The sequence below is a fragment of the Hyaena hyaena genome, unplaced genomic scaffold (genome assembly GCF_003009895.1).
Source record: "Hyaena hyaena isolate Hyena2069 unplaced genomic scaffold, ASM300989v1 scaffold_531, whole genome shotgun sequence".
In the NCBI taxonomy this organism is placed as follows: Eukaryota; Metazoa; Chordata; class Mammalia; order Carnivora; family Hyaenidae; genus Hyaena; species Hyaena hyaena.
The window spans coordinates 1,129,587-1,150,924 of NW_024081164.1; the positions used below are offsets into that span (position 1 = coordinate 1,129,587).

A 21,338-nucleotide genomic window follows, 5' to 3' on the forward strand; every position below is an offset into this window, starting at 1 on the left:
CAAGAGGCTCCTCCCAATACGCTATCCTGCACAGCTGAGACAATGGCCACTGTCCACAGTGAAATGACAATAACCTAGAGGCTGAAGACCTTTCCTAGACGCTGCCCTGATGGGGAGGGGACACAGTCTGGAGGTCCCTCTTGGTGCATTTGGCCTCCCAGAGCTAGGCAGATGTTTTCAAGAGACCCAGAACTTGACTCGGAGCAATGCCAGCACCGAGTGGGTATTCAGTAAGCAGTACTGATGCCTGGCAAGGAAGGTGAGACTTCACGGAGCTCTGCTCTGGCTGCCCTCCCCCCCCTACTTCCATCCTGCGGGGACCACCTGCTCGAGTCAATGAGGTAGGTACTCTGGTTAGCCTCATTTTGCATAGGAAGACCCTGAAGTACAGAGAGGTTAGTATCTTGCCCAGAGTCACACAGCTAAGTGGCCAAGATTCAGACTGGCCCCTTACTGAGAGCCGAGGCAGGGGCATCATCAGAAGGGTGGGTCACATGAGCTCTTACCCAAAGCAGGCTGACCTGCATACAGGTCCTTCCTACATATTTGCACAGCCAGCACTTAGGAGGACAGCCGGGGTGTGCTAAGCCTTCCAGGCATGGGGTTCGCACGCCATCTTGTGACCACGCCCCATCACTGCAGTGCGTGCGGGCTGGCTGGGTGAGGCTGCGCTTCCTGCCTCCTGCAGGGCGCACGGATCCTGGGAGACTCCCTCATAACTGAGGAGCCTTAATTCTCTGCTCTCACGTTACCAGTTCAAACCCCCACTCTACCTCTCCATCTGCATCCAACGGCTCCCTTGAGGAAAGATCTGGGCTTCCTGAAGATTCCAGCCCTTGACCCCTCTGTCTCTCCTCCACGCATCCGGCATCTTTCCCTCCACCCTGAGGCAGCGTGGACTCCATGGTCCACGAGTGCAGTAGCGTCTCAGCAATGCCCTACACTCCCATGCCCCTGTTTTGAAGAGCACAGGAGCCACCAGAGAGGGACGCCCTCATTTCTCAACACCAAATCTGCCCCATCAGCTTCTGTTTTCCTCTCTCCAGTTACAACGGGGCAGTTGCCGCCGTCCATCCTAGGATGGATCAGAAGAGAATCAGACCAAGCCCTCTGCTCAGCACATCCTGGTTGCTGGTGGCTTTATGCCTCCCCCCCCCACCCCCCGTGAAGTTAGCCCATCAGGGTTCCCTGTGGGAGTGGAAGGAAGAGGGGCAGGCCACCAGGAGCCAGAAGGAGCACAAAAAGACACATGAATGCTGACCCACGTCACACAAGGTCCTGGCAGTGTTTGGATGGAGGAGGAATGACTTTAGAGCAGAGCATGAGGGCTGTGTCCAAATCTTTGAAAAGCTGTCAGGGAGTATAAGGGGAGTATAAGAGTTAGACATCCTGCTAGTGATTGCTGAGGGTAAAATTAGCCATTACAGGGGTGCCTGGGTGGCTCAGTTGGTTGAGCATTCGAATTCGGCTCAGGTCATGATCTCGCGGTTCGTGGGTTCGAGCCCTGTGTTGGGCTCTGTGCTGACAGCTTGGAGCCTGGAGCCTGCTTCTGATTCTGTGTCTCTCTCTGCACCTCCCCCACTTTCTCTCTCTCTCTCTCTCTTAAAAATAAACAAACATTAAAAAAAAATTTTAAATAGCCCTTACAGTGAAAATAAGTAAGCACTCAATTCTTTTAGTAAGTAGTGTGTTCACCATCTCTGAAAGTAGTCAAGTGGAGTCTGGACAAGCCAGTGCCTGAGCTATTGTGGAGGGAATTCTGGCATCAGGTGAAATGGAAGTAGGTGGTGGCCAAGGACCCCCCCCCCCCCGCCACCTCTACTCTCCTAAAAGTCAGGGAAACAGATCCCAGTGAACCCTTGCAGTTCATAGGGACAGCCTCTGGCCACCACAACTCCCTTGGATAATCACAGTATTTACTGGTCTGAGCCCTGAGCATCTGTCCCTGGGGACCTGTGATAAGGGAATTGCTGGGACCCCAGGGCCTGGCAGCTAAGTCCTGTCATGGGGGTTTCATCAGAGAGTGGGGAAGCTCTCGGGAAGAGAACCAGCTGTGGCCACCATCCCATGGAGGGATGCAGAGGGGCACCGAGGCAGGCACCACTATTCCTCTGATGCAATCCCAGCAGCGTGGCACACAGGCAGGGGCCACTTGGCAGCCTGTACAGAGGGTCAGGGGCTCAGGACTGACACAGCCAGCAAAGCCCCGAACCAGAGCAGCCCTGAGCCTGACCCCCCCTTGCATCAACACCTTCTAACGCCCATCACCCACCGGTGCCCAGCAGACTGGATGGGGCTTATTTGGCCCTCGTGGTGTTTAAAACGATAGAGCCAACAATTAGCCAAGTGGAATGATTTCCCATACAAATCCTAACCCTGATTTCTGTTTTCTGAAAACATAAGGAAAGAGCAGTCCCAGGCACTCACTCCTACTTGGCAGCCACCACTCTGAGCCAGCGGTGATGGCCTTCCCCTCCCGGGAGCTGTATGGTCTCTAGTTAGCTACAGTCTCCACGTCTCCCTATCGCTCCCTAGATGCCGAGGCCACGTGCGAGAGGCCATTTGCTAGAGATCCATGCTGCTAACAAAGGTGGGAAGCAAGCAACACTCTAAGATGGCCTTGTGTTTCAATAACTGGCCAAGGGGGCGCATTTCTTCATGAGGTTTTGATATGGTTGCTTCTCTCTTAATAGGATGCAGAGCCTGGGTCCCAGGGGTATTTGTTTTCGAGTGAGGCTTACAGACAAAGCCCTCGACTCCAATGTCGAGGGACAGATCTGTGTGAACCTGGAGTGGGTGGGCTGTGGCAGTTGAGTCAGCACGGCCCCTCTGTCCTTCCCAGACTCCCAACCTGATCCTTCAACCCCTCCTCTATGAGCTTTCTCAGCTCCATACCTCTGACCACGCAGTTCCTGCCACCTGGTGGTTCCGTGGACCCAGCCCTCCACCGCCACTGCCACCAGCCTAGACAGCACTACCACAAGGCAGGCAGCGGAATGACCCCACCCCTGCTTCATGTCCATACTGCGTCTGGACCACTCCCTGGCAGGCTACTTCTCCATCATGGTAGACTATGGAAATTCACCTTTTATTCTGCAGTGAGCTGCTAGAGGGCCAAGTCCAGGCATGACTTACCACCCTGTATCCCCTGTGCTGTGCCCATCTATGGATTAGATCAATAAACATTGATTGAACTTCCAGGTATCCCAGACCCTCTCCTTGGAGAAGGTTCCCAGGCTGAGGAGCTGGGAGTAGATTCAAGCCACCTGCAGTGAGGCTCCTGCTGGGTCAGGCCCCCATGGCTGCTGGAGTAGCACAGACTCACCGGTGCCCCCTCCTGGGGATTACCCCCAGCTCCTGGGTCAGGGTCCCTGAGAGATCACCACCTCACACTCCCCCACCTCTGCACGCCCCCCCGCCCCACACCTAGATAGGGCCCTGAGATCTTTTCAGCACTGGTGGCAGACAGCAGCATTGACATCTGGCCCATTACCTGCTAAAGGGACATCAGCATCTTCTGTTAGTAAGACAGTTCATAAGGAAGAGTTGCTGCAAACTTTAGCCTAAAAGCATCTCCCCTAAAATACATAGCTGAGAAACCATGGCTCAAGGAAACCAACCCCAGTGTTCTAAAATATCACCGCTCCAGAAAGTCTTTCTTGACCCCCGGGCTGAGTCGGCCCCTTGTCCACCGGCTTCTCTGGCTCCAGGTTAGGCCACGGGCTCTGAAGGCAGCGTGTGAAGCCTCGCGCCGGCGCCGGGGACAGCCCGACAGACATGGTGTCCCGGAAGGGCCCTGGAGCCCCCTCCCTCCCCCGCCAGTTGGTGTTTGGAAAAGTCGGGATTGGGGAAGTTCCTGACCCCCAGGGTCTCCTGCCCCTGGAATGCCAAATCCAGGGCAGGGATCGGGGTGGAAACAGCTTCTTCTCGATGACAGTCACCAGATTCTCCAGGGCCAAGTGCTAAGAAGCTTGGGCTCTTGGTGTGGGATGCCTGTGCCCAGCTCGGAGTGCCCTGTGTGATGGCAGCTTTTCCCATGGAGCGATGAGGGAGGAGGTCTGGAGGGAGGCAGGTGCCCTGGGCCAAGGCTGCGAAGGGAACGGCATGGAGAACAGACAGCCGCAGCCCCCAGAGGCCTACGCAGGCGCTCCAGAGTCTTTAGTTAAACAGCAGGCTGGAGTTCCAAGATGGATGGGTTGAGCCTTAGCAACCAGAACGAGACTGAGATGGCTTAATGGCAGCCAGGGAGGGAAAAGTGAGGGACATCCACGGGGACCTCATGAAGGGGGTCTGTTATCCTGTGGGAAACACAGCGGCGGCAAAATGAATTTCCGAGCAGTTATTAGAAAAATAAAACTATTTCATGTTTATACCTCAAGGGGTTGAGACTCTTGGATCAGATTCATTGTATTTAAATATTTACATGTAGAAATGTACGTCTGTATTTGCATGGATCTTCCTGAGAGAATATATAAAAAATGAACCAATTGTCTCTGGTGGGGGATGAGGGGGGTGGGGAGGGGGGAGAGGTGGCAGTGGAGATGGGACAGGGAGGGAGTGGGGGAAGGGGGTGACACCTGAGTGAGGGACATCTACTTCTCACCTATTCTTTTGTTCCTTAAAAAAATGTTTTTAGCTATAAACATGTATCATATCTTGAATTAAGATGGGCAAGAGTTTTGGCCAGTTTGCGAAACCGAGCTGGTTGAGGCCTTCCTGCGTGTGATCTCAAGCCCTGGGCTGGGGTTGGATGGGTTTTATTACGGCCCCCTGTGGAGGAGGGGGCAGCTGGTGGGCAGCCTCATCACCTCACGGCTCTGCTCCAGGACACTTCGTGGGGCAGCCACTCAGTTGTAGGGTCAGAACCAGCCCATCTTCTGCAGGTTTCTGGTTTCTCCCCATCCACCCCTGGACTGTGAGAGAGGAGGGGCCACCAGGTGGGGCTGTCACACCCCGCCTGGAACCAGGACCCCCACGTTACGGAACTACACCAGCCAGAAGGAACTTACAGACCAGTGGCTCTAAGGCCCCCATTTCGTGGATAAGGAAACTGAGGCCTAGGGAGGGACAGCGACCCACACAGCATCAGAACTAGGACCCAGGTCCCTGCTCCCCAAGTCAGAACTCTGCACCCAACAAGGGGTGGGTGCAAGGCCAGGCTCTCCTGCTTAGGTAGAGGGCAGAGGGTGGGGGGTTTAAATGGTACCCTTGACTCCTAGGGACCCTAGACAATCTGCCTGCTTGTGGGGGCTGTTTGCATGAAATAACTGTCCCTCACTGGACTCTGCCCACCTCCTCCCTGCACTGCTGCCTCACCTCAGGCTATACCCCCCTTCACTTCCTCCTCACCCACTAGACGAATGTGGATGCTCCCGGGTCCCCAGGGAAGGACGACGGTCTGAGCGGTGGGCGTGCGTGCACGTACGTGCAAGTGTGCCTTGACTGTCCTGCCTGCCCCGCTGCGAGCTCCGAGAGGACCTAGCCCACATGTGCTCCTTACCCCTGGGGGGACAACCAGGTGACACAGCTGCCATGGGTCCCTGAAAGTCCGAGCTGGCAGGGCTTATAGATGCCACATACTTCAGGGCATGAAAAGGTTGAGAAAGGGGTCTACGGCCAAACACTGGGGACACACTGTATGAGAAGACCAGTTTGTTCCCACGGGACTTTTCAGAGCCCTTCCTGAGCTGATGAACCCTGTCCACCCACATAGAGCCAGCTAACACTGGCTACCTTCCTGCACAGTAGGAAAAAAAGATGCCCCTTCAAAATACTTCATCTGTGGGGAAATGAACACCAGTATGTTGATTTTATTAGAACAAGACCATTTACTGCCACCTGCTGGAAACATCCTGTAGTAAATATGCAAATTTACCATCTGTGGGAATGGCCCCATTCTCTCCTTTAGGCATGGTAGTCTTGTTCAGTGCGTAACCTGCCCAGCCACGCAGAGCAGCCCTGGGTTCAAAGTCACGCGATCACAGCCCACCACCCATCTATCCCTTTCTATGTGCATTATTATGTTCCAGGTGAGTACCTTAAACTGACCTCTCTGCCTCAGCCCTTCTGAATTTCTTATAGGCATCTCCGCCCATCACCTAGCCCACAGCAGGCGCAAATGACTGACCCCTGGACATATCCCATGAATGCTTATACATGGAGAATGCTGACTGGGGAGCAATGATTGGCATCCAGACCCAGCACAGGCTCTAACTTGCTGAGCCACCCCAGAGAAATCCTTACCTCTCTCTGGGCCAGCTTTCCCCTCTGTAAAATGAAGCAATTGACCTTAATCATTTTCCAGGAGCTGAGAGAGCTTTGACAGCGACCACCTGATTCCAGACCCATGGAATTTTGAGAAAAGCAGGAAGGTCATTCCAACTGCTGATAGAAAGACCATCAAGAAGCCAACAGAACACAACCAGGAGGTTTGTTTTTTTTAAATTAGACTAGGAAATATAATTTATTTTGTAAAAATTAATTTTGTTACAATAGGAATGCTAAACGTTATTTACAGGTTGAAGTTTACAGACTAGACAGCGGTGGGGTCGGGCCATTCCTGCAGCCCTACATCCCCGGGACACAGGACGTATGTCCACGGCCCAGGCAGGGGTCCAGCCCTTTGCCCCCAGGAGATCTGCTCCTTGCACCTGAACTCCTGGCCACCTCCCCTCGGAGGGCCTGCTAAGGGACCCATCTCAGCTGCCTGGTTGCTGGGGGGAGGACCAGAGGGCCCTGGATAGTCCAGGAGATGGGGTCCCCCACGCCCTCAGGAGGACCCCTGGCCTGGGGCTCTGGAGCCCAGGTCACTGCGGGAGAAGGCAGAGGGAGAGGCACATAGGAGATATACCAACTGACCCTGTGGACTCAGAGGGGCACACGCTCACACCCGGGTGGGGACACGCTCCCGAAGGGGTACCCAGATGTGCCTGCAGACAACAGCACCCGCACACAGGGCATGCACACACGCAAGCAAACACCCCAGAGATGAGAGACGTAAACACCCACGTGGGGGCCCTGCAAGCCTGCGGTGGCCCCCGCTCTGCACTCTTGGGGGTACACAGGCCACGTGGGGCTGCCCCTCGGGCCTGAACTAAGAGGAGAAACCCTGATCCCACCCTAAGGTGGGCAGCGTGGGGGCGCAGCCACAGCAGCCTTGGCAGAGGTGACTGATGAGGGCAGCAAACCCTTTCTAGACGTTTCTTACAAAGCTGGATGGTTTGAACCCTCCCAGGAGGCCCCAGCCAATCGGTTCTGTGCTCCAGGCTCTGGTACACAATTTCTGGAAATCTGATGAGAAATGGCACGTGTGTGGCTGGCCTGGCCTCACCCGCCGAGAGCTACCATCAGGGCTGCCGAGCGATCAGGGAAGGGAGGAGGGGCGTGGCAGACCATGGTCAACTGCCCCCCACTGGGGTTCCTTCCTGTTAGAAACCCAGAATGGCCGTGCCTCAGAACCCAAGCAGAGTCAGACAGCAGCTGCAGGTATAAAAAGGAAGTGAGGCCCAGAGAAGACAGTCATGTGCCTGAGGTCACACAGCAGTTTACTGGCACAGCTGGAGCTGGAGTGCTGGTCTTTGGGCTCCAGGCTGCCTGTGAGCATTTGAGAGACTGATGGGAAGCATCTGGGTCAAGCCTCTCGTGGCACCAGTCAGGCTGCTCTCAGGTCACACATGCCTGCACAGCTCAGGCCAGGACTCATCAGGGGTGCTGAGCCCACAGTGGATGGGCACCTTGGGCAGGAAAGCTCACTGCCTTCGGGGCAACACCACACAGGCACTGGGGTCAAGTGTAGGCCTGGCCCCTTCAGCAGCCCTGATAGAAGAAATCCTCTCTCACACCCAGCAGGCCTGTCTGCCCATGGCCGACCTACCCCCCAGGGTCGTAGGTAGGTGGCAAGAGCCCTATGAGCCCCAGAGTCCGTGGCAGGGAAGGTCAGGCCGGGGTTGCCAACTAGAGCACTAAAGCCTGTTTTCCTCCCAGGACGCCAGACTCTCAAGGGCCAGGATATGCCCAGGCTGGTCCCAGCAGCTGCTCATAGACGAGCTGAGGCAAGCCCTGGGGTCACTGCCCAGAGCTTTTGGGAAGAGCTGGCATTTGCTTTGCCCTGGGTGCTCAAGAGAAGCCTGTGACGAGGCCTCTGTGCCAGCCGTAAAAGCCTGGTCTCTGCCATCATCAGCTGGCCAAAAAGGGACCCTGCAGGCCCCCTGGAACATCCCGGAGCAGGCTGGTGAGGAGGTGCGAGCCCCCTCCTCTGGGGCAGCCCCGCCTATGCAGAGCTCACTTTAAGAGTTCCCAGGCTGCAGCGGGAGGGGGAGAACAGGGCTGAGGGAGGGGCTGGGTGGGGTCAGAGCCGGGAAAACAGCCCTCCCCAGGTCTTCCTTCACAGGGGCGCACATGTAGATCACAGCCAGACGGTCCACCTCCCAGCCTCCTGGCCTGCGGGGCTGATGGCTCACACGTCCCTCAAAGCCACGCTCTGGCCCAGAAGCTCAGTCTTCTGCAGTTAGAGGCCCTTATCCATCCTTCCTGTTTTATAGACAGAGAAACTGAGGCTGGGGGAGACCAGTTTCTGGATCTCTGGGCATTAGCAGAATGTCAATTTGCTCCAGCCCACCTGGGCGAGGGGCTGCTAGGCAGAGGGGTGACCTGGCCGGTCCCACCCTGGGGTGAAGGAGAGAAGTGTCCATGGGAGACTCTCACCTCTCCCCACCCCCGTACTTCTTTCTCTGCTAGAGCCCCATTTCTGGGCCCCACCCCCTTTTCCAGGAGCCACCAGACCCGGGCACTGGAAACACTGGCTCACAGCTGGACTGGCCTGCCCAGTTTCCATCCCCGGGCCTCTTAATCTGGATTCTCCAGAAGCCCAGGGAGCCTGTGGGACGTCTGCCTGGGGATGTGGGAGGCAGGACCCCAGGCCGCTGCAGACCTCAGGGCTCCTTGGCTGCATAGAGTTAGCATCTGCTTAGCATTTTAGAGGGAAACATGGTACCATGGCTAAAAACCCCATTTGACCCTGTACAACTGGGGAAACTGAGGCCTTGTAGGACTCGAGTCTAAGATAGAATCATTAGCAGCAAGGTGTTCCCTGTTCTGTCTCTCTCTCTCTCTCTCTCTCACACACACACACACGCACACATGCACATATGCTCACTCCTGGCCAGAACCATGAGCAAGCCCACACTCACCCACACTCAAGAAAAGAGTTTTCTATTTTTTTGTGTGTTGTTTTTCATTTTCTTTTTTTTTTTTTCTTAAAAAGGACTTATCCAAATATCTGGATAATAAATCATTTGCGTTTCCTAAGAAACTGGGTTTTTCTTTTCCCTTGTGGTTTTGGTGTTTCTCTTTTTCTTCTTTGAGCCTGACTAGCGGTCTGAAGCTTTCTTTCTTCCTTTCCTTTTCCTTTTTGATTTGGAAGGGAGAAAGCAGTTCGTCTGAATTGTACTTGACTCTTCAAAGAGGAAAACGGTGTGAAAGGAGGAGAGGACTTAGGCGGGAGGGAGAAACCAGTAACTGAGGAAGAAACCGAAGGACGCATCTAAGACAAATATCACCCAGAGCTCCTGGAGCAGAGGTGGCAGGTGGGGGGGGGGTAGGGCCACCTCCTGGCCCCCCTTGCTGTCTCCAGAGGCCTCATCTCGGTTCCTCCACGGAGATCTGAGGGCAGGAGGGACAGCAGGGGGTGGAGAAGGAACACTGGGTCTTCCTGACAATGGAGTACATAGATTTGCTAAGGCTGGTTGTGGTCTGGGAGTGGGGCAAGGGGAGGAGGAGGGGGCGACTCTGGCTGTGAGTGGGGGTGGGCAGCAGAGGCTGCACTGCCTCACACGAGGCTGCCCGGGGGTCCCCCGTGTGCCCGCCTCCTGCCAGCCCTCCCAGTCCATGGTCAGGGGTGGCTCAGCAGTCCCCGTCAGTGGCCATGGCCACCAGCATCTCACTCTTGCCCATCTCCTCCAAGGCACTCGCCAGGCTGTTGAGGTCCCCGTCGTCCTGCTGCAGAGCCTCCCAGAGGTCCAGAATTACACCTGTGGGGCTCGCTTTGGTGGCAAAGTAGTTCAGGTACCTGGCAGAGGGAAGGAGAAGGTCAAACACTCAGCACCTCCCAGGAACTTGGAAGTGGACCAAGCACCAGCAAGTGGGAAGGCTCTGGGGTCCCCCAATCCTGGGTCTGAACCCTAGCCCCTCTGCTTGGGGGCTCTGTAGCCCTGGGAAAGCCACTGCTCCTCTCTGAGCCTCGGTTTCCTCATCCCTAACATGGAAACTGCATTGCTCATCATCATTCATCATTGTTGTTATTATCACCACTGGAGGAAGACATGGGCCCCAGGAGAGACTGTCCAAACCTAGCATTCCATTCCTTCTTCCTCCCACATCCGTTCCCTGCTTGGTGTTGCCCCACACACTGCCCCGAGAGCAGGAACAGAGCCTCAGACACTTTGTAAAGCCCATCCATTTCCAGCAAGCTGTCTTATACGTGGTATCTGCTCAACGCAGGTTTATTAAATGGTTTCTCAGTAAGTATAATGTAAGACTAATGACTAATATTGCCATTATATTTATCCAGCATTTTAAATTCTCCAGAAGGAAGGGCGTGGACACCAAAATAGACTCTGTCACTCAGCAAACATTTCCAGAACACCTGCTCTGTCCTGGGCCTGGGGATGCAGACGGTGATCACACCTGGTGTCCTGGCCTCACCTGAGCCTCACGGGCCAGAGCTCTGAGCATGGCGCTCCCCCAAAATGGGCTTCTCAGATGGAGCCCACCCAAGCCTAAGCTCCTAATCTACCACAAATGGAGGGATCAGATCCTCGACTGTCCATCTGCCCCTCGGGGACAAAGGGAAGTGGGGCTGAGGCCAGCCTGGCCCAACACCCACCGGTCCATGGAGAGCTTCTGCGCCAATAGCCGCCAGTCATTGCCCCGCGAGTTGGGGGCGTCCAGGCTGTTGCATATCTTTTGGCGGATGGACAGTGGAATCTTGAAGGCGTAGGGCCCCAGCTGGGTGGTGACCGTGCTGCCAGGGGCAGAGCAGAAGGCATCCAGGGAGCCAGCAGGTGTCTGTAAGGGCAGGGGCTGAGGTGAGAGGGACAGGGGATTCCCCCATGGACAGCACTGGCACCTGCCCCTCCAACCTTCCTGCATCGGGACTGTGAGCTCAAGGAGGTCCCTCCCCATGCTCTGGGCAGGCCAACTGCTCAAAGACCCCCTCCCCTGCAAGGTCAACTTCCAAGGGCCAGGGCTGCATGCCCAACCCCCAGCCCTCAGAGTGCACCATGCCAATGCACTGCCCCAGGCTAATGCGGGTGCCGCTTCATGATTCCAAAGCCATGAGGAGCCTCAGCCAGTCTAATCTGCACAGACCCACTTTTACACATGTGGGAATGAAGTCTAGAATGTGGAAGTGACTTGCCCATGGTCACACGCCAAGTTAGGGGCAGAGCTGGGTCTAGGCCTCTAGCGCTCTTGACATTGCGCATCAAGGAGTTTCTCGCACTGCCAGCCTGGGTGGCCTGGGTTTTGTAAACCTCAGTCTGGGTGCAAAGCGGGGGAGAACCATGGGCTTGGGCAAGCACTGACCCCATACAAGGTCGATGGTATCTTCCTCCCTAAAAGCTACCTTCTGATTTAGTGAAGTCATCTCTGTTACCTGGCACAGGTCATGCACAGGACCGGCCACTCAGTAAGTGGTAGCTCTTACCAAAAAGTGACTGAGTCCCAGCTCAGACGGGGGTTGGGGGGAACAAAGGGGACGTGTCTATGGCCAGCAGCATTCCCAGGCACACTGCTGCATGCCCTGGCCCCAGATAGTATGTCCTCCAGCCTCACCTCCGCCAGCGTGGTGTGCAGCTGCAAGATCTGGCCCTCCCCTTCCACTTGCCGCACACAGATCTTGCAGGTGAGCTCCGTGGAGGCCAGGCTGTGCCTCTCCAGGGTGAACGTGCAGTGCAGCGCCTTCTGGTTGCCGCTCCAGATGTGATAGAAGGGGATCTCCTGAGGGAGGTGCGTCAGGGTCAAGGAGGGGAGGCCAGCCCACCCTGCCCTTGAGGAATGGAGGCAGAGGCCGGTCAGGAGGCCAACCTCAGGGAGTGATGGGACCTCTGGGGTGGGGGGACACAGTGCAGGAAGAGGAAGAAGAGTTGGTCAGGGGCCCTTCAGCTGAGAAAGGGAGCAAATGGGGAAGACGGCACACGTCTGGAAGCATGCATGCGTGGGTGTGTGTGCAAGTGGGTGTGTATGTGCGTGCATGCACGCACACGGATGTCTGGGGCTGGAGGCCCTCCATGGTGTTGCTCAGGTGCAGGCACGGGGTGTGACTATCCGAGGTTACTCTGGACAGCCTGCTGGGCATGAGCGCCCTTAGAGACGCTAAGGCCTCTTTGCAGATGGGTCTGCAGACATTTGTGTGTAGGAGTGTGATGGGCCGGGGGTGAGCGTGGCTGCCCATGGCATCGAATGTAAGGATGTGCCTGAGGATGGCTTGGGGCATGGAGAGCGGGGTGGAAGGGAGACAGAGACTCGGGTAGGGGGGGCAAGGCTAGAGGAGGGGACTGGAAGGCCAGGGCCTGGGAGGGGGCACCGACTTCCCCTGGGCAGACCAAACAGCCCCCGCCCCCAGCTTCATTCGCCACCTCCGGGGCCCAGCCCGCACCTGGTACTTGGCCAGGAGCTTGCTTCTCCAGTGGGCATGGGGGACGTCGTGCAGAGAGAGGCGCAGGTTGTGGTAACTGTCCTTAAACAGCAGGGGTTTCGGCTCCTCCACTAGGTAGCCGCCCAGGGTCCGCTCCAGCTCCAGCACCTCCTGTGGGCAGGAGGCGATGGGAAGGAGGAGCCCACCGTACTTGCCCCGTGGGGTCTTTCCTACTGCAAGTCTGGGGTTTGGGGACACATGTGGCCAGTGGGGGCCAGCTGTAAGACTGGAGTTAGGCCACCATTTGAGCACAGGGCCGGGCACTTGGTAAGTGCTCAGAGAAGACACACTGTGAATAGACGGATGAATGGACAGATAATGGGACAGATGGGTAGATAACTGGATTTATAGATGGATGAATGGATGGATAAATAGCTGGATAGACAGATACAGACAGACGGGTGAATGTGTAGATGGATATACAAATAGGTATATAAATAGAAGGACAGATGGAAGGGAAGATGAATGGATAGTTGGTAACGGCTAGACAGACAGATGGACTGCTGAGTGAATGAGTATACAGGCAGATGAGCAGCAAGCTTGGTGGATGGACAGATGGATGGACAGGGACTGAATAAACAAATGATGCCACCAAGCTCAAATGTGCTAGGTTTCCCCCTGATCTACCCCCCATTCTCTGATCAAAACTGGACACTGGCCAGTGCCCCGGTACTGAGGTCCAGGCTGCGAGAGCCTTTCCTCCAAGCCTCCAATCCCTCGTGGGCCTTCTGCAACTTCAGGCCAGCCTGGCCCAGCAGAAGACACTCGCTCTCCCATGAGGCCTTGTCACCTGTGTTCCATCAGTCCTCGACTTGGAGTCGGGGCCAAGTCATGTGAGACTGTGAGACAGGAGCTAGAGGAAACCACAGACCGTGGTCGGGGGAGGCCTGGAGCTACAGGAGAGGCCCTGGGGGCTTCGCAGAGAGGTGGGCAGAAGGAGACGGTCTACACAAGGCCAAGGGGCTATGCTCTTCCAGGGACAGGATGAGCTCGAGGTCCTAGGAACTCGGGGTGGGGGAGGCAACAGACTGGGACTTGAAGACCGGGGGCGGGGGGATGGGCGGTGCTAAAAGAAGCTCCCCTCTGGCCACCACCAGGTTCTAGGTGCCTGAATCCGGTCCCTCCGCCTCCCTTTCCTTCCTGCCCCAAACCAGTGGTACCTGCCACAGCCCCTCCCTCATTTAGGGGCACCGTGTATTCTTTTGCACAGACCAGGAGTCTGGCTGCCAGCCATCATGCCCCCTTCTCCCTGTCGTCCCTTCCATCACTGTTCTGCCCGTTCTATTAACACAGCGGCCAACCCCTGCCCTCACTGCTGCCATGGCCTGGTGTCCGCGGTCCCGACGTGGCTTCCCCACTGGCCACCCCCCTCCCATCTACCCGTCCCCACAGCATAGCACGTGAGCTTTCAAAAGAGCACCTGTGAACAGGTGTCCATATCTATGCCCCCGCCCACCGGCTAGATCCCCAAATTCCTGAATGTGGCTCCCAAGGCTGTTGGGGGGCTGAACCCTCCCCTGTCTGCAGCCTCATCTCACTCCCTCCCACACCCACAGCCCCTGCATGCTTCGGGCCCACAGAACACACCCGTCTTTGCATCAGCTGCTCTGCCCACCAGAATGGCCTTCACTCTTCTCTGCCTGGCACCCTCACTTGGCTTTGGGAGCACAGGTCTAAGGTTAATGTGCTGTGAAGGCTTCTGAGACCCTCCCCCTCCTGGGCTGGTGCTCCCCATCAGTGAGGCCCTGGTCTATTTCCCCCCTCTAGCCTGCAGCTCGGTGAGGGCAGAACTGTATCCTGAGGATCTGATGCCATTTCGGTGTTTGAGCAATGAATGAGTGATTCACGAGGCCGATGGTGGTGGAGGGGTGCCTGGAAAGCACCATGATTCTGGGTAGGGGGACCCTGGAAGGTACCATGCAACTGGCACACACCCACAGTGTGCCAGGGCTGGGTGGCGCCTACGGCCTGGCCTTACCTTCAGCGCAACGGGTGTGTCCTCCAGGCAGTAGACCCTGAGGCTGTACTCCAGGGACGTGCAGAGGGCAGGGGCGAAGATGGCCAGCTGGAGCCGCTTCACTGCCGAGCGGGAATAGGACTCACCCGTGAATACGTAGGTGCCCAGCTGGTCCAACAGGATGTGGCAGGACCTGGCCTCCAGCTGGCAGTAGCAGGGCGTGTGCAGGGTCTCTTCGTCCAGAGTCACCACCTCCTGTGGCGGGGAGGCAGACGGTCCCAGTCAGGGCCGCAGAGAAATCCGCCCGGCTTGGGCCAGGGGAAAGGGGGCCTTCTTTCAGCTTCTGAGGCCTCCCAGAGCAGGTTCAGGTAGGAGATCCGGACCCCCGGCCTTGGCTCCTCACCTCCCAGTGGCCCTGGTGGGCCTGGGTCTTGAGCTGGAAGATCCAGTCGCCGGCACTGACTTCAGCACAGTGGGGCACCGTGAGGATGACAGGGCGGCACAGCAGGAGGCCCGTGGGCCCACAGGTCACCGAGGGGCTCAGTACTGTCTGGGTCCCTTCTGAGAGCGGGCTGGCGATAGGGCAGAAGGCAAGAGGGAGGCATTGAGGGGAGGCCAGAAGCTCAGCAAGCGACGGGCGCGGGGCTGGCACCCCTGCCTCGGCTCCTGGGTGACATAGGCAGGTCTCCACCCCCAGGTCCCCGGAGGTGAGGGCTTGAGGAGATGCAGAAAGATGGCCAAGGACTTGGGATTGTTTTCAGACTTCTCTATTACACTGCAGCGTTCTCACGGCTGCATCTTAGCTCACACTTTCAAAGGGTCTGCGCTCTTGGGATGTTTCTGGTTACGTGGTGCTAAACGGCCTTGTGGAAGCTGGGACCAGTCCGTGCTCCCTCCCGCGTGCCACGGAAGGGCCGACCCCGCACTCTTGTCGATGTGAAGGTGTGGTCGTTTGAAAAAAATCTTTGCACGTTCGCGAAACAAAAACCCCCTAGTATCCCCTGGCTGTTTGGATTTCTAGTTCTTTGACGACAACGTAGGCTGAGCATTTTTTCATAATCTCCTGGCCATTGTGTGCGTGCGTGCATGTGTGTCTGTGCGTGCATCAGAGAAAGGGTGTGTGAATCACTCGTTCCTATCCCTTACCCCTTCTTGTAGTGAAACGTTTACTTTTTTTATCGGTCTCGAAAGCCTCTTTACATAGTAAGGATATGAGCCTTTTGTCATTTCGTAGCTACTTGGTCAATTGCCTCTCAGTTTTACGATTTGCTGTGCTGGTATTGTACATTTTAAATGTGGACATTATAAGGTCTGTTTTCCTTGGAAGACTGACTACTTTAGGATCAGGCTCAGATGGTGATATTTGAACCCAAGGCGGGCAGGCAGCGGGAAGAGGAAGAGAATGGGGGCAGCCCATGCCAGACTGAGGTCTCTCTACTCACAGGGTATTTTCTGCCTTGTTGATAAGGAGGTACATCTCGTAGAACTTGCCCTGGGGGATGGCTCCATGGGGCACCAGCAGGCTGACCCCTAGGGGGACGAGGAGGTCAGCAGGAGGGAGTCTAAGAGCTTAGAACTGGGTGGGGCGTGGGGGAGGGGGTTGGTTGGCTCCTAACTTGGGGCAGAGGGAGAAAGGCATCCCCTGAAGTCCAGGTGGCCACCAGCAAGGGGTGGGGAGAGAAGCTAGGGGACTAAATACAAGGGGAGGCCAGGGGACTGACAGTGGTGGCTGTGTCTGGTAACACGGGGGGCCTCTGGCACTGTGATTGGGTAGAGAGACAGGGTAAAGTCCCAAAGTTGGGAGGCCCCAGGGCCAGCTCCAGCCCCAGATTAGTGTGACACCGGGAAACTATCGGCTGATGGGCGGCCCTGCCTGCTCAGTAGTGCTCTGCAGAGCTGCTGAATTACAAGGACATATTCTCTCCCACTTGGTCCAAGGTTCCCCTGCCTTGGGGAGACCGAGAAGCCCCTGGATCTCAAGTCTTCTACACTATAGTCCCTTCTTCCCCTGGACCACATGTTCCCCATCTGTGAAATGGGATCAGGGAAGCCCTATCTTCTGCTGGTGGTAGAGTGGGGAGGGGCTGGGGATGCCCAGATGGGACCCGCTGAGGCCAGGCTGACAGGCAGGCAGAACAGGGGCTCACCTGTGCCCGGGATGCTGAGCCTCCCTCCCAGGCAGCCAAAAGTGCCGCTGACGCTGCTCCCCGGGTCACGGGGCAGGCCCAGGAGCTGCTGGGAGCTGAGGCTGGCACTGCGCAGGGGCAACAAGTGGGCATCATGGGCGTAGTCGCCGGAATACGTGCCGCCCGGCAGGACCCCCAGCAGGTCAGCCCCATCTGGCAGGCCTGGCCCCGAGCCGGTGGTGCTGGAGTTGTAGACCTTGATCTTGAGGCTGGGCAGGGGGTCCAGCAGGGGTGAGTTGGTCATGGGGATCTTGTCGGCTGAGCCCTGCAGGGCATACACGGGCCCGCGGTAGATGCCGGCACTGGCCGTGAGGTCCGGAGGCACGGAGGGGTGCAGGAGCTGTGGGTTGTCTGGGGGCGTCGAGGCTACAGTCAGACCCAGCCAGCTGTACCTCGCTGGCCCGGTCCCATCCCCCGCTCCCGCCGGGGGCCCTTCTGTTGCAAAATCCCACCCAGAAGTCCAGCTGCCAAAGGTCCACGTGCCATCGACGCAGGATACTCTGGGGACTCAGCACCTGGGCTCCCTTCCGTCTCTGTACCTCTCCCAAGTACACTCATCTGGTTATTTTTAGAGCGAAGTCTAGAACTGCTTGGGGGGGGGAGTAGGAGCCCTGGCTCCAGTCTAGCCAGTCTGGCTGGTGGCCCCGCCCCTCTGGGTGCCCTGCCTGTGCCTGCCACCCCAGGTGTCCCCAGGTCCTTACTGGGCCTCGCAGTCTTGAAGTTGACAGGGTGGAAGCCGCCGGTGAGGGCGGCCGACGAATTGGTGATATCCGTGTCAAAGTCCCGGCAGCTGCGGCGGTAAACCACCACCCCCACCACCATGAGGACACCCACGACGACGAAGACGGACACCACGAGGCCTGCATACAGCGCCACGTCCCCCGAGGCCTCCAGCACTGCGGGGGACAGGAGGGCTGGGTGAGGGGCGGGGGCAGAGACCCAGGTCCTGGGACAGAGCGGCGCTCTGCTAGGGCCTGGTCTGAGCCCTCAGGGCTGGCTCCGGGGAGCCTCACCCTCTCTGCGCATCAGTCTCTACAAGTAAAACAGCCTCAAATCCCCTGCCTCGCTTCCCTCCCCAGCGCAGAAAGACGCAAGATGACTCATGGTCAGTCCCGATGGGTAACTTCTTGCTCACTGCTGACAACGAGACAAGGCTCCGTTTGTCCTGCCCTGGCCGGGATGCAGACTAAGACCCTCACTGCGGCACACACCCCAGAGCGGGGGGTCCCGGCCCCCAGAATTCGCTGTAGGCAGTCATCCTGAGCTCAACTTGCATCCTATGCTGAGGGTAGGGGGCGGGGGCAGATGGGGAGCAGGAGGAGGCAATGAGATGCAAGGCAATGGGTGGAGAGGAGGTGAGCAGGTGGAGGGGAAGGAAGGGGCTCAGGGAGGCCACCCGCCGGCTACACTTCCCTCCCCCAGGCAGGCAGCTACGCAGCTCCAAGTAACTACACATGGCCCAGGCACGAAGGTGTCAGGGTCCCGAGGCAGGGTCCAAGGCAGAACTTTCCACGACGGACATTCTGTGTTGTCCCACGTGACAGCCACTGGACACATGTGGCCAATGCACAACTAAAACGTAGCTGCTGTGACCACGGAACTAAGTCTTTAAAAACATATTTAGTTTTAACTAAGTAAAGTGGAAGTGGAAATGGCCGCACATGGCGAGTGGCTGGCACAGAGGGCAGAGCAAGGCAGAGCTGAGACGCCTGCTCTTCCCTCTCACCTGTCTGGGGCGCTGCAGGACGCAAGTGTCCGGTCCCACCCCCCCACCCCCCACCCCCGGGAGGGCCCTTGGAAAGGAAGGCCTGCTTTTCCCGCCTGGGCCTGTCCAAGCCCCATGTCCCCGGGGCCCACTGAGCCTTTGGGCACAGCCCGGTCCTGGCGTCGGGCCAATTCTGCCACCTTCTGGCCCCATCTCTCCTTGGTGGCCCTCGCTCTCAGGCTCCCCAGACGACCCTGGTGCCCAGGAGTGCTGCTGGAGGAGGCCTTCGGGGCTCGGCTCTGCCTTCTGATGTCCCCCCTAACCATGAAGGGTCACCTGACCGTCTCTCATCAGTTACCAGCCTGGCCCGCTGTGAGCTGGGCCCAGATGCTCACTGCTGATTTTATGAATCTGGAATTCTTCAGAAATTATGGCTTAATTACCACAGGCCGATCTGCCTGAGCAGGTCTACTGCTCTGGCGTGGCCGCAGGACGGCCTGGGGGGTAAGTGGACCAGCCCCTCGGGGCTGATGCTGGGAGAAGCTCATTGGGGGGGCCCAGTAGGGGCACCGGGAGGGACAGGCGTAGGCCTGTGTGCTGGCTCTGGCGCAGAGAGGAAGGCTGAGGGGTCAAGGCTAAGAGAACCAGCTTCGGCCACGTAAATACTGAGGTTTGAGTCCTGAGACTTGGTAAGTCCCTTCTCTCTGAGACTCATCTTCTCCCAGGACGGGAGGGTCGGGATGGTGTCCTTTCTGTTGGCGGAGGGTCTGCCTGTCTGCACATGATGGAGGCCGTGATGCGTGCAGTCCTGGGGGCCGAGGGGGCCCCATGGAGGGCTGGTGGGGGAGGCAACTTCAAGTCTCCCTGTCCCCCGCCCTGCCCTGCACCCCACACCCTGGGAAAGCCAGCCAAGGAGAGCAGGGTTCACCCAGAGAAAAGAGGACAGCCATGAAATGGGACTTACGGTGGCTTTTGGGGTCACTTAGAGTTTTCTTCTCTGTCAAGGGAAATAAAGGGAAAGACGATGACACAGGTGGCAGAGAAAGGATGGAGGTGACAGGAGACGCGCAGATGAGGTGATGCACGTGGCGGGTGGGCAGAGGCCCCAGGGGCTGCTCCACTGTGACCGCACTGGAGGCCTGGGGCTAGTGGGGGGGCCCTCATCTGGCTCGACCCGCCCCCTCCCCGGGCCCCGCCGTCACAAGGACTCACTCTGAACGCACAGCCCGTCGGTGCAGTTCTTGGAGTCGAGCAGGGTCCCGCTGCAGTCTCGGCCGCCGTTCTGGGGTGGGGGCGCTGTGCACTCGCGGCTGCGCCAGTGGGCGCACTCGGTGCTGCAGGCTGACCACTTGCTCCACTCCGTCCACGCTCCATCCACTGCAGGAGCACAGCACATGACACGTGGGGCCCGGTGTGCACAGGTGGGTGTGCACCACACAGAGACGCACCCCACACACACACTAGGGCACGACAGGGGCCCAAGTCACACAACAGTGCACGCACACACACACACACACACACACACACACACAGAGGCGTGTGCGCTAGGGCAGGACAGGGGCCCAGGACACACAAGCCACGTGGAGAGATCCACCCATGGCCACATGGCCCCATGCCAGCGCAGTCAGGTGCCCCAGACAGGCAGAAAGGTCACAAACAGACACCGGAGGCCACTCTCACAGACACAGCCTGGTGCACCCACAAAGACACAAACCCAAGGGAACACACCGCATCGTTCACGCCAACATGGAAGGGGCGGGACAAAAGCAGGCATGCACAGACCCACAGATGCGGAAGCACAGACTGAGACAGAGACAAGGGGAGAGAGGCCTCTGCAGGCCTAGGGGCGGCGGCCCAAGTCTAGGGCAGGAGCACAGGCTCTCTGACCCCGGGCAGCGCTGGGGTCCTGGCCCACGGGGCTGACACAGAGCCCTTGGCCTGGAAAGCAGTAGAGCCCCCTCCACCTCCGCTGTGGGGGGAGAGGGCCATGGGAACCCCAGGTCCCACGGCACAGGGGGCAGGGCTGGGGGCCGGGGTGGGCGGGGTGTGGGTAGGACGCCAGCCGGCCTGGGGCCTCACCTGGGCACACGGTGGTGCAGGCGGTCTTCTGGAAGGCCTGGCCCTCGCAGAAGGCGCCTCCGTTGAGCGGGGCCGGGTTGGTACAGGTCCGTGTGCGCTTCTGCCAGCCGCGGCCGCAGCGGTTGGAGCAGGGCGACCAGTCTGACCAGCTGGACCAGCCACCGTTCACTGCAGGGGCGGTGGGAGTCACCTGGCTCTGTGGCCTGCGGGACCCCAGGACCCTCTCCAGCCCTGACAGGGCCCTTCTGCTGAGACCCTTCCTAATGGGTCCCCACCCGCGGCGGCACTGGGCTCGCTCTCTGGCAGACAGAGCTGTCTGCCACTGTCAGCACTGTAGGGGACCAGGGAGGTCACTGTCTGTTCCCAGCCCCATCGTGCAATGGTAAGCGAAGGTCCCAAGAGGATGTGACGCTTACCCAGGGTCACCCAGTGATGGGGGACCTGTGCCTGAAACCCGCCACGGGGCTCTTTCTACCGTACTCGGGGCATCTCAGCTATAGCTCTGCCTCTCCCAATAAAGGGAACAGCAAGGAACAGCCTACAGGCCTGGACAGCGGTTCCGTACTCTGCTGGGTCACCAGGCTCGGGGTGAGGATGCTGACTAGGCCCTGTTCCAACCCCAAGCCCAGGGGTGCCTGACCTGACCACTAGTTTACTGTGTGATCTTGGAGAAGGCACCTCCCCACTCTGGGCCTCACCTTCCCACCTGTCCACCAG

The 21,338-nt window shown here is 58.0% G+C and overlaps 1 protein-coding gene across 2 annotated transcripts in view; it reads right to left on the reverse strand.

The window, feature by feature from the left end:
• Positions 1-9,240: 9,240 nt before the first annotated feature.
• Positions 9,241-21,338, reverse strand: part of UNC5B (unc-5 netrin receptor B) — a 79,056-nt gene continuing 66,958 nt past the window's right edge. Inside the window, exons 6-17 of one of the 2 annotated variants that reach the window (XM_039255547.1) lie at positions 20,622-20,789; positions 19,755-19,919; positions 19,507-19,539; positions 17,539-17,733; positions 16,799-17,188; positions 16,094-16,181; positions 15,055-15,223; positions 14,673-14,906; positions 12,656-12,805; positions 11,833-11,997; positions 10,883-11,064; positions 9,241-10,066 (exon numbers count right to left, since the gene is read on the reverse strand). In XM_039255547.1, coding sequence (XP_039111478.1) covers positions 9,901-10,066; positions 10,883-11,064; positions 11,833-11,997; positions 12,656-12,805; positions 14,673-14,906; positions 15,055-15,223; positions 16,094-16,181; positions 16,799-17,188; positions 17,539-17,733; positions 19,507-19,539; positions 19,755-19,919; positions 20,622-20,789 — 2,105 coding nt within the window. In that variant the 3' untranslated portion in view covers positions 9,241-9,900. The remainder of the gene's footprint in view (positions 10,067-10,882; positions 11,065-11,832; positions 11,998-12,655; positions 12,806-14,672; positions 14,907-15,054; positions 15,224-16,093; positions 16,182-16,798; positions 17,189-17,538; positions 17,734-19,506; positions 19,540-19,754; positions 19,920-20,621; positions 20,790-21,338) is intronic. The other variant, XM_039255548.1, reaches the window with a different exon arrangement.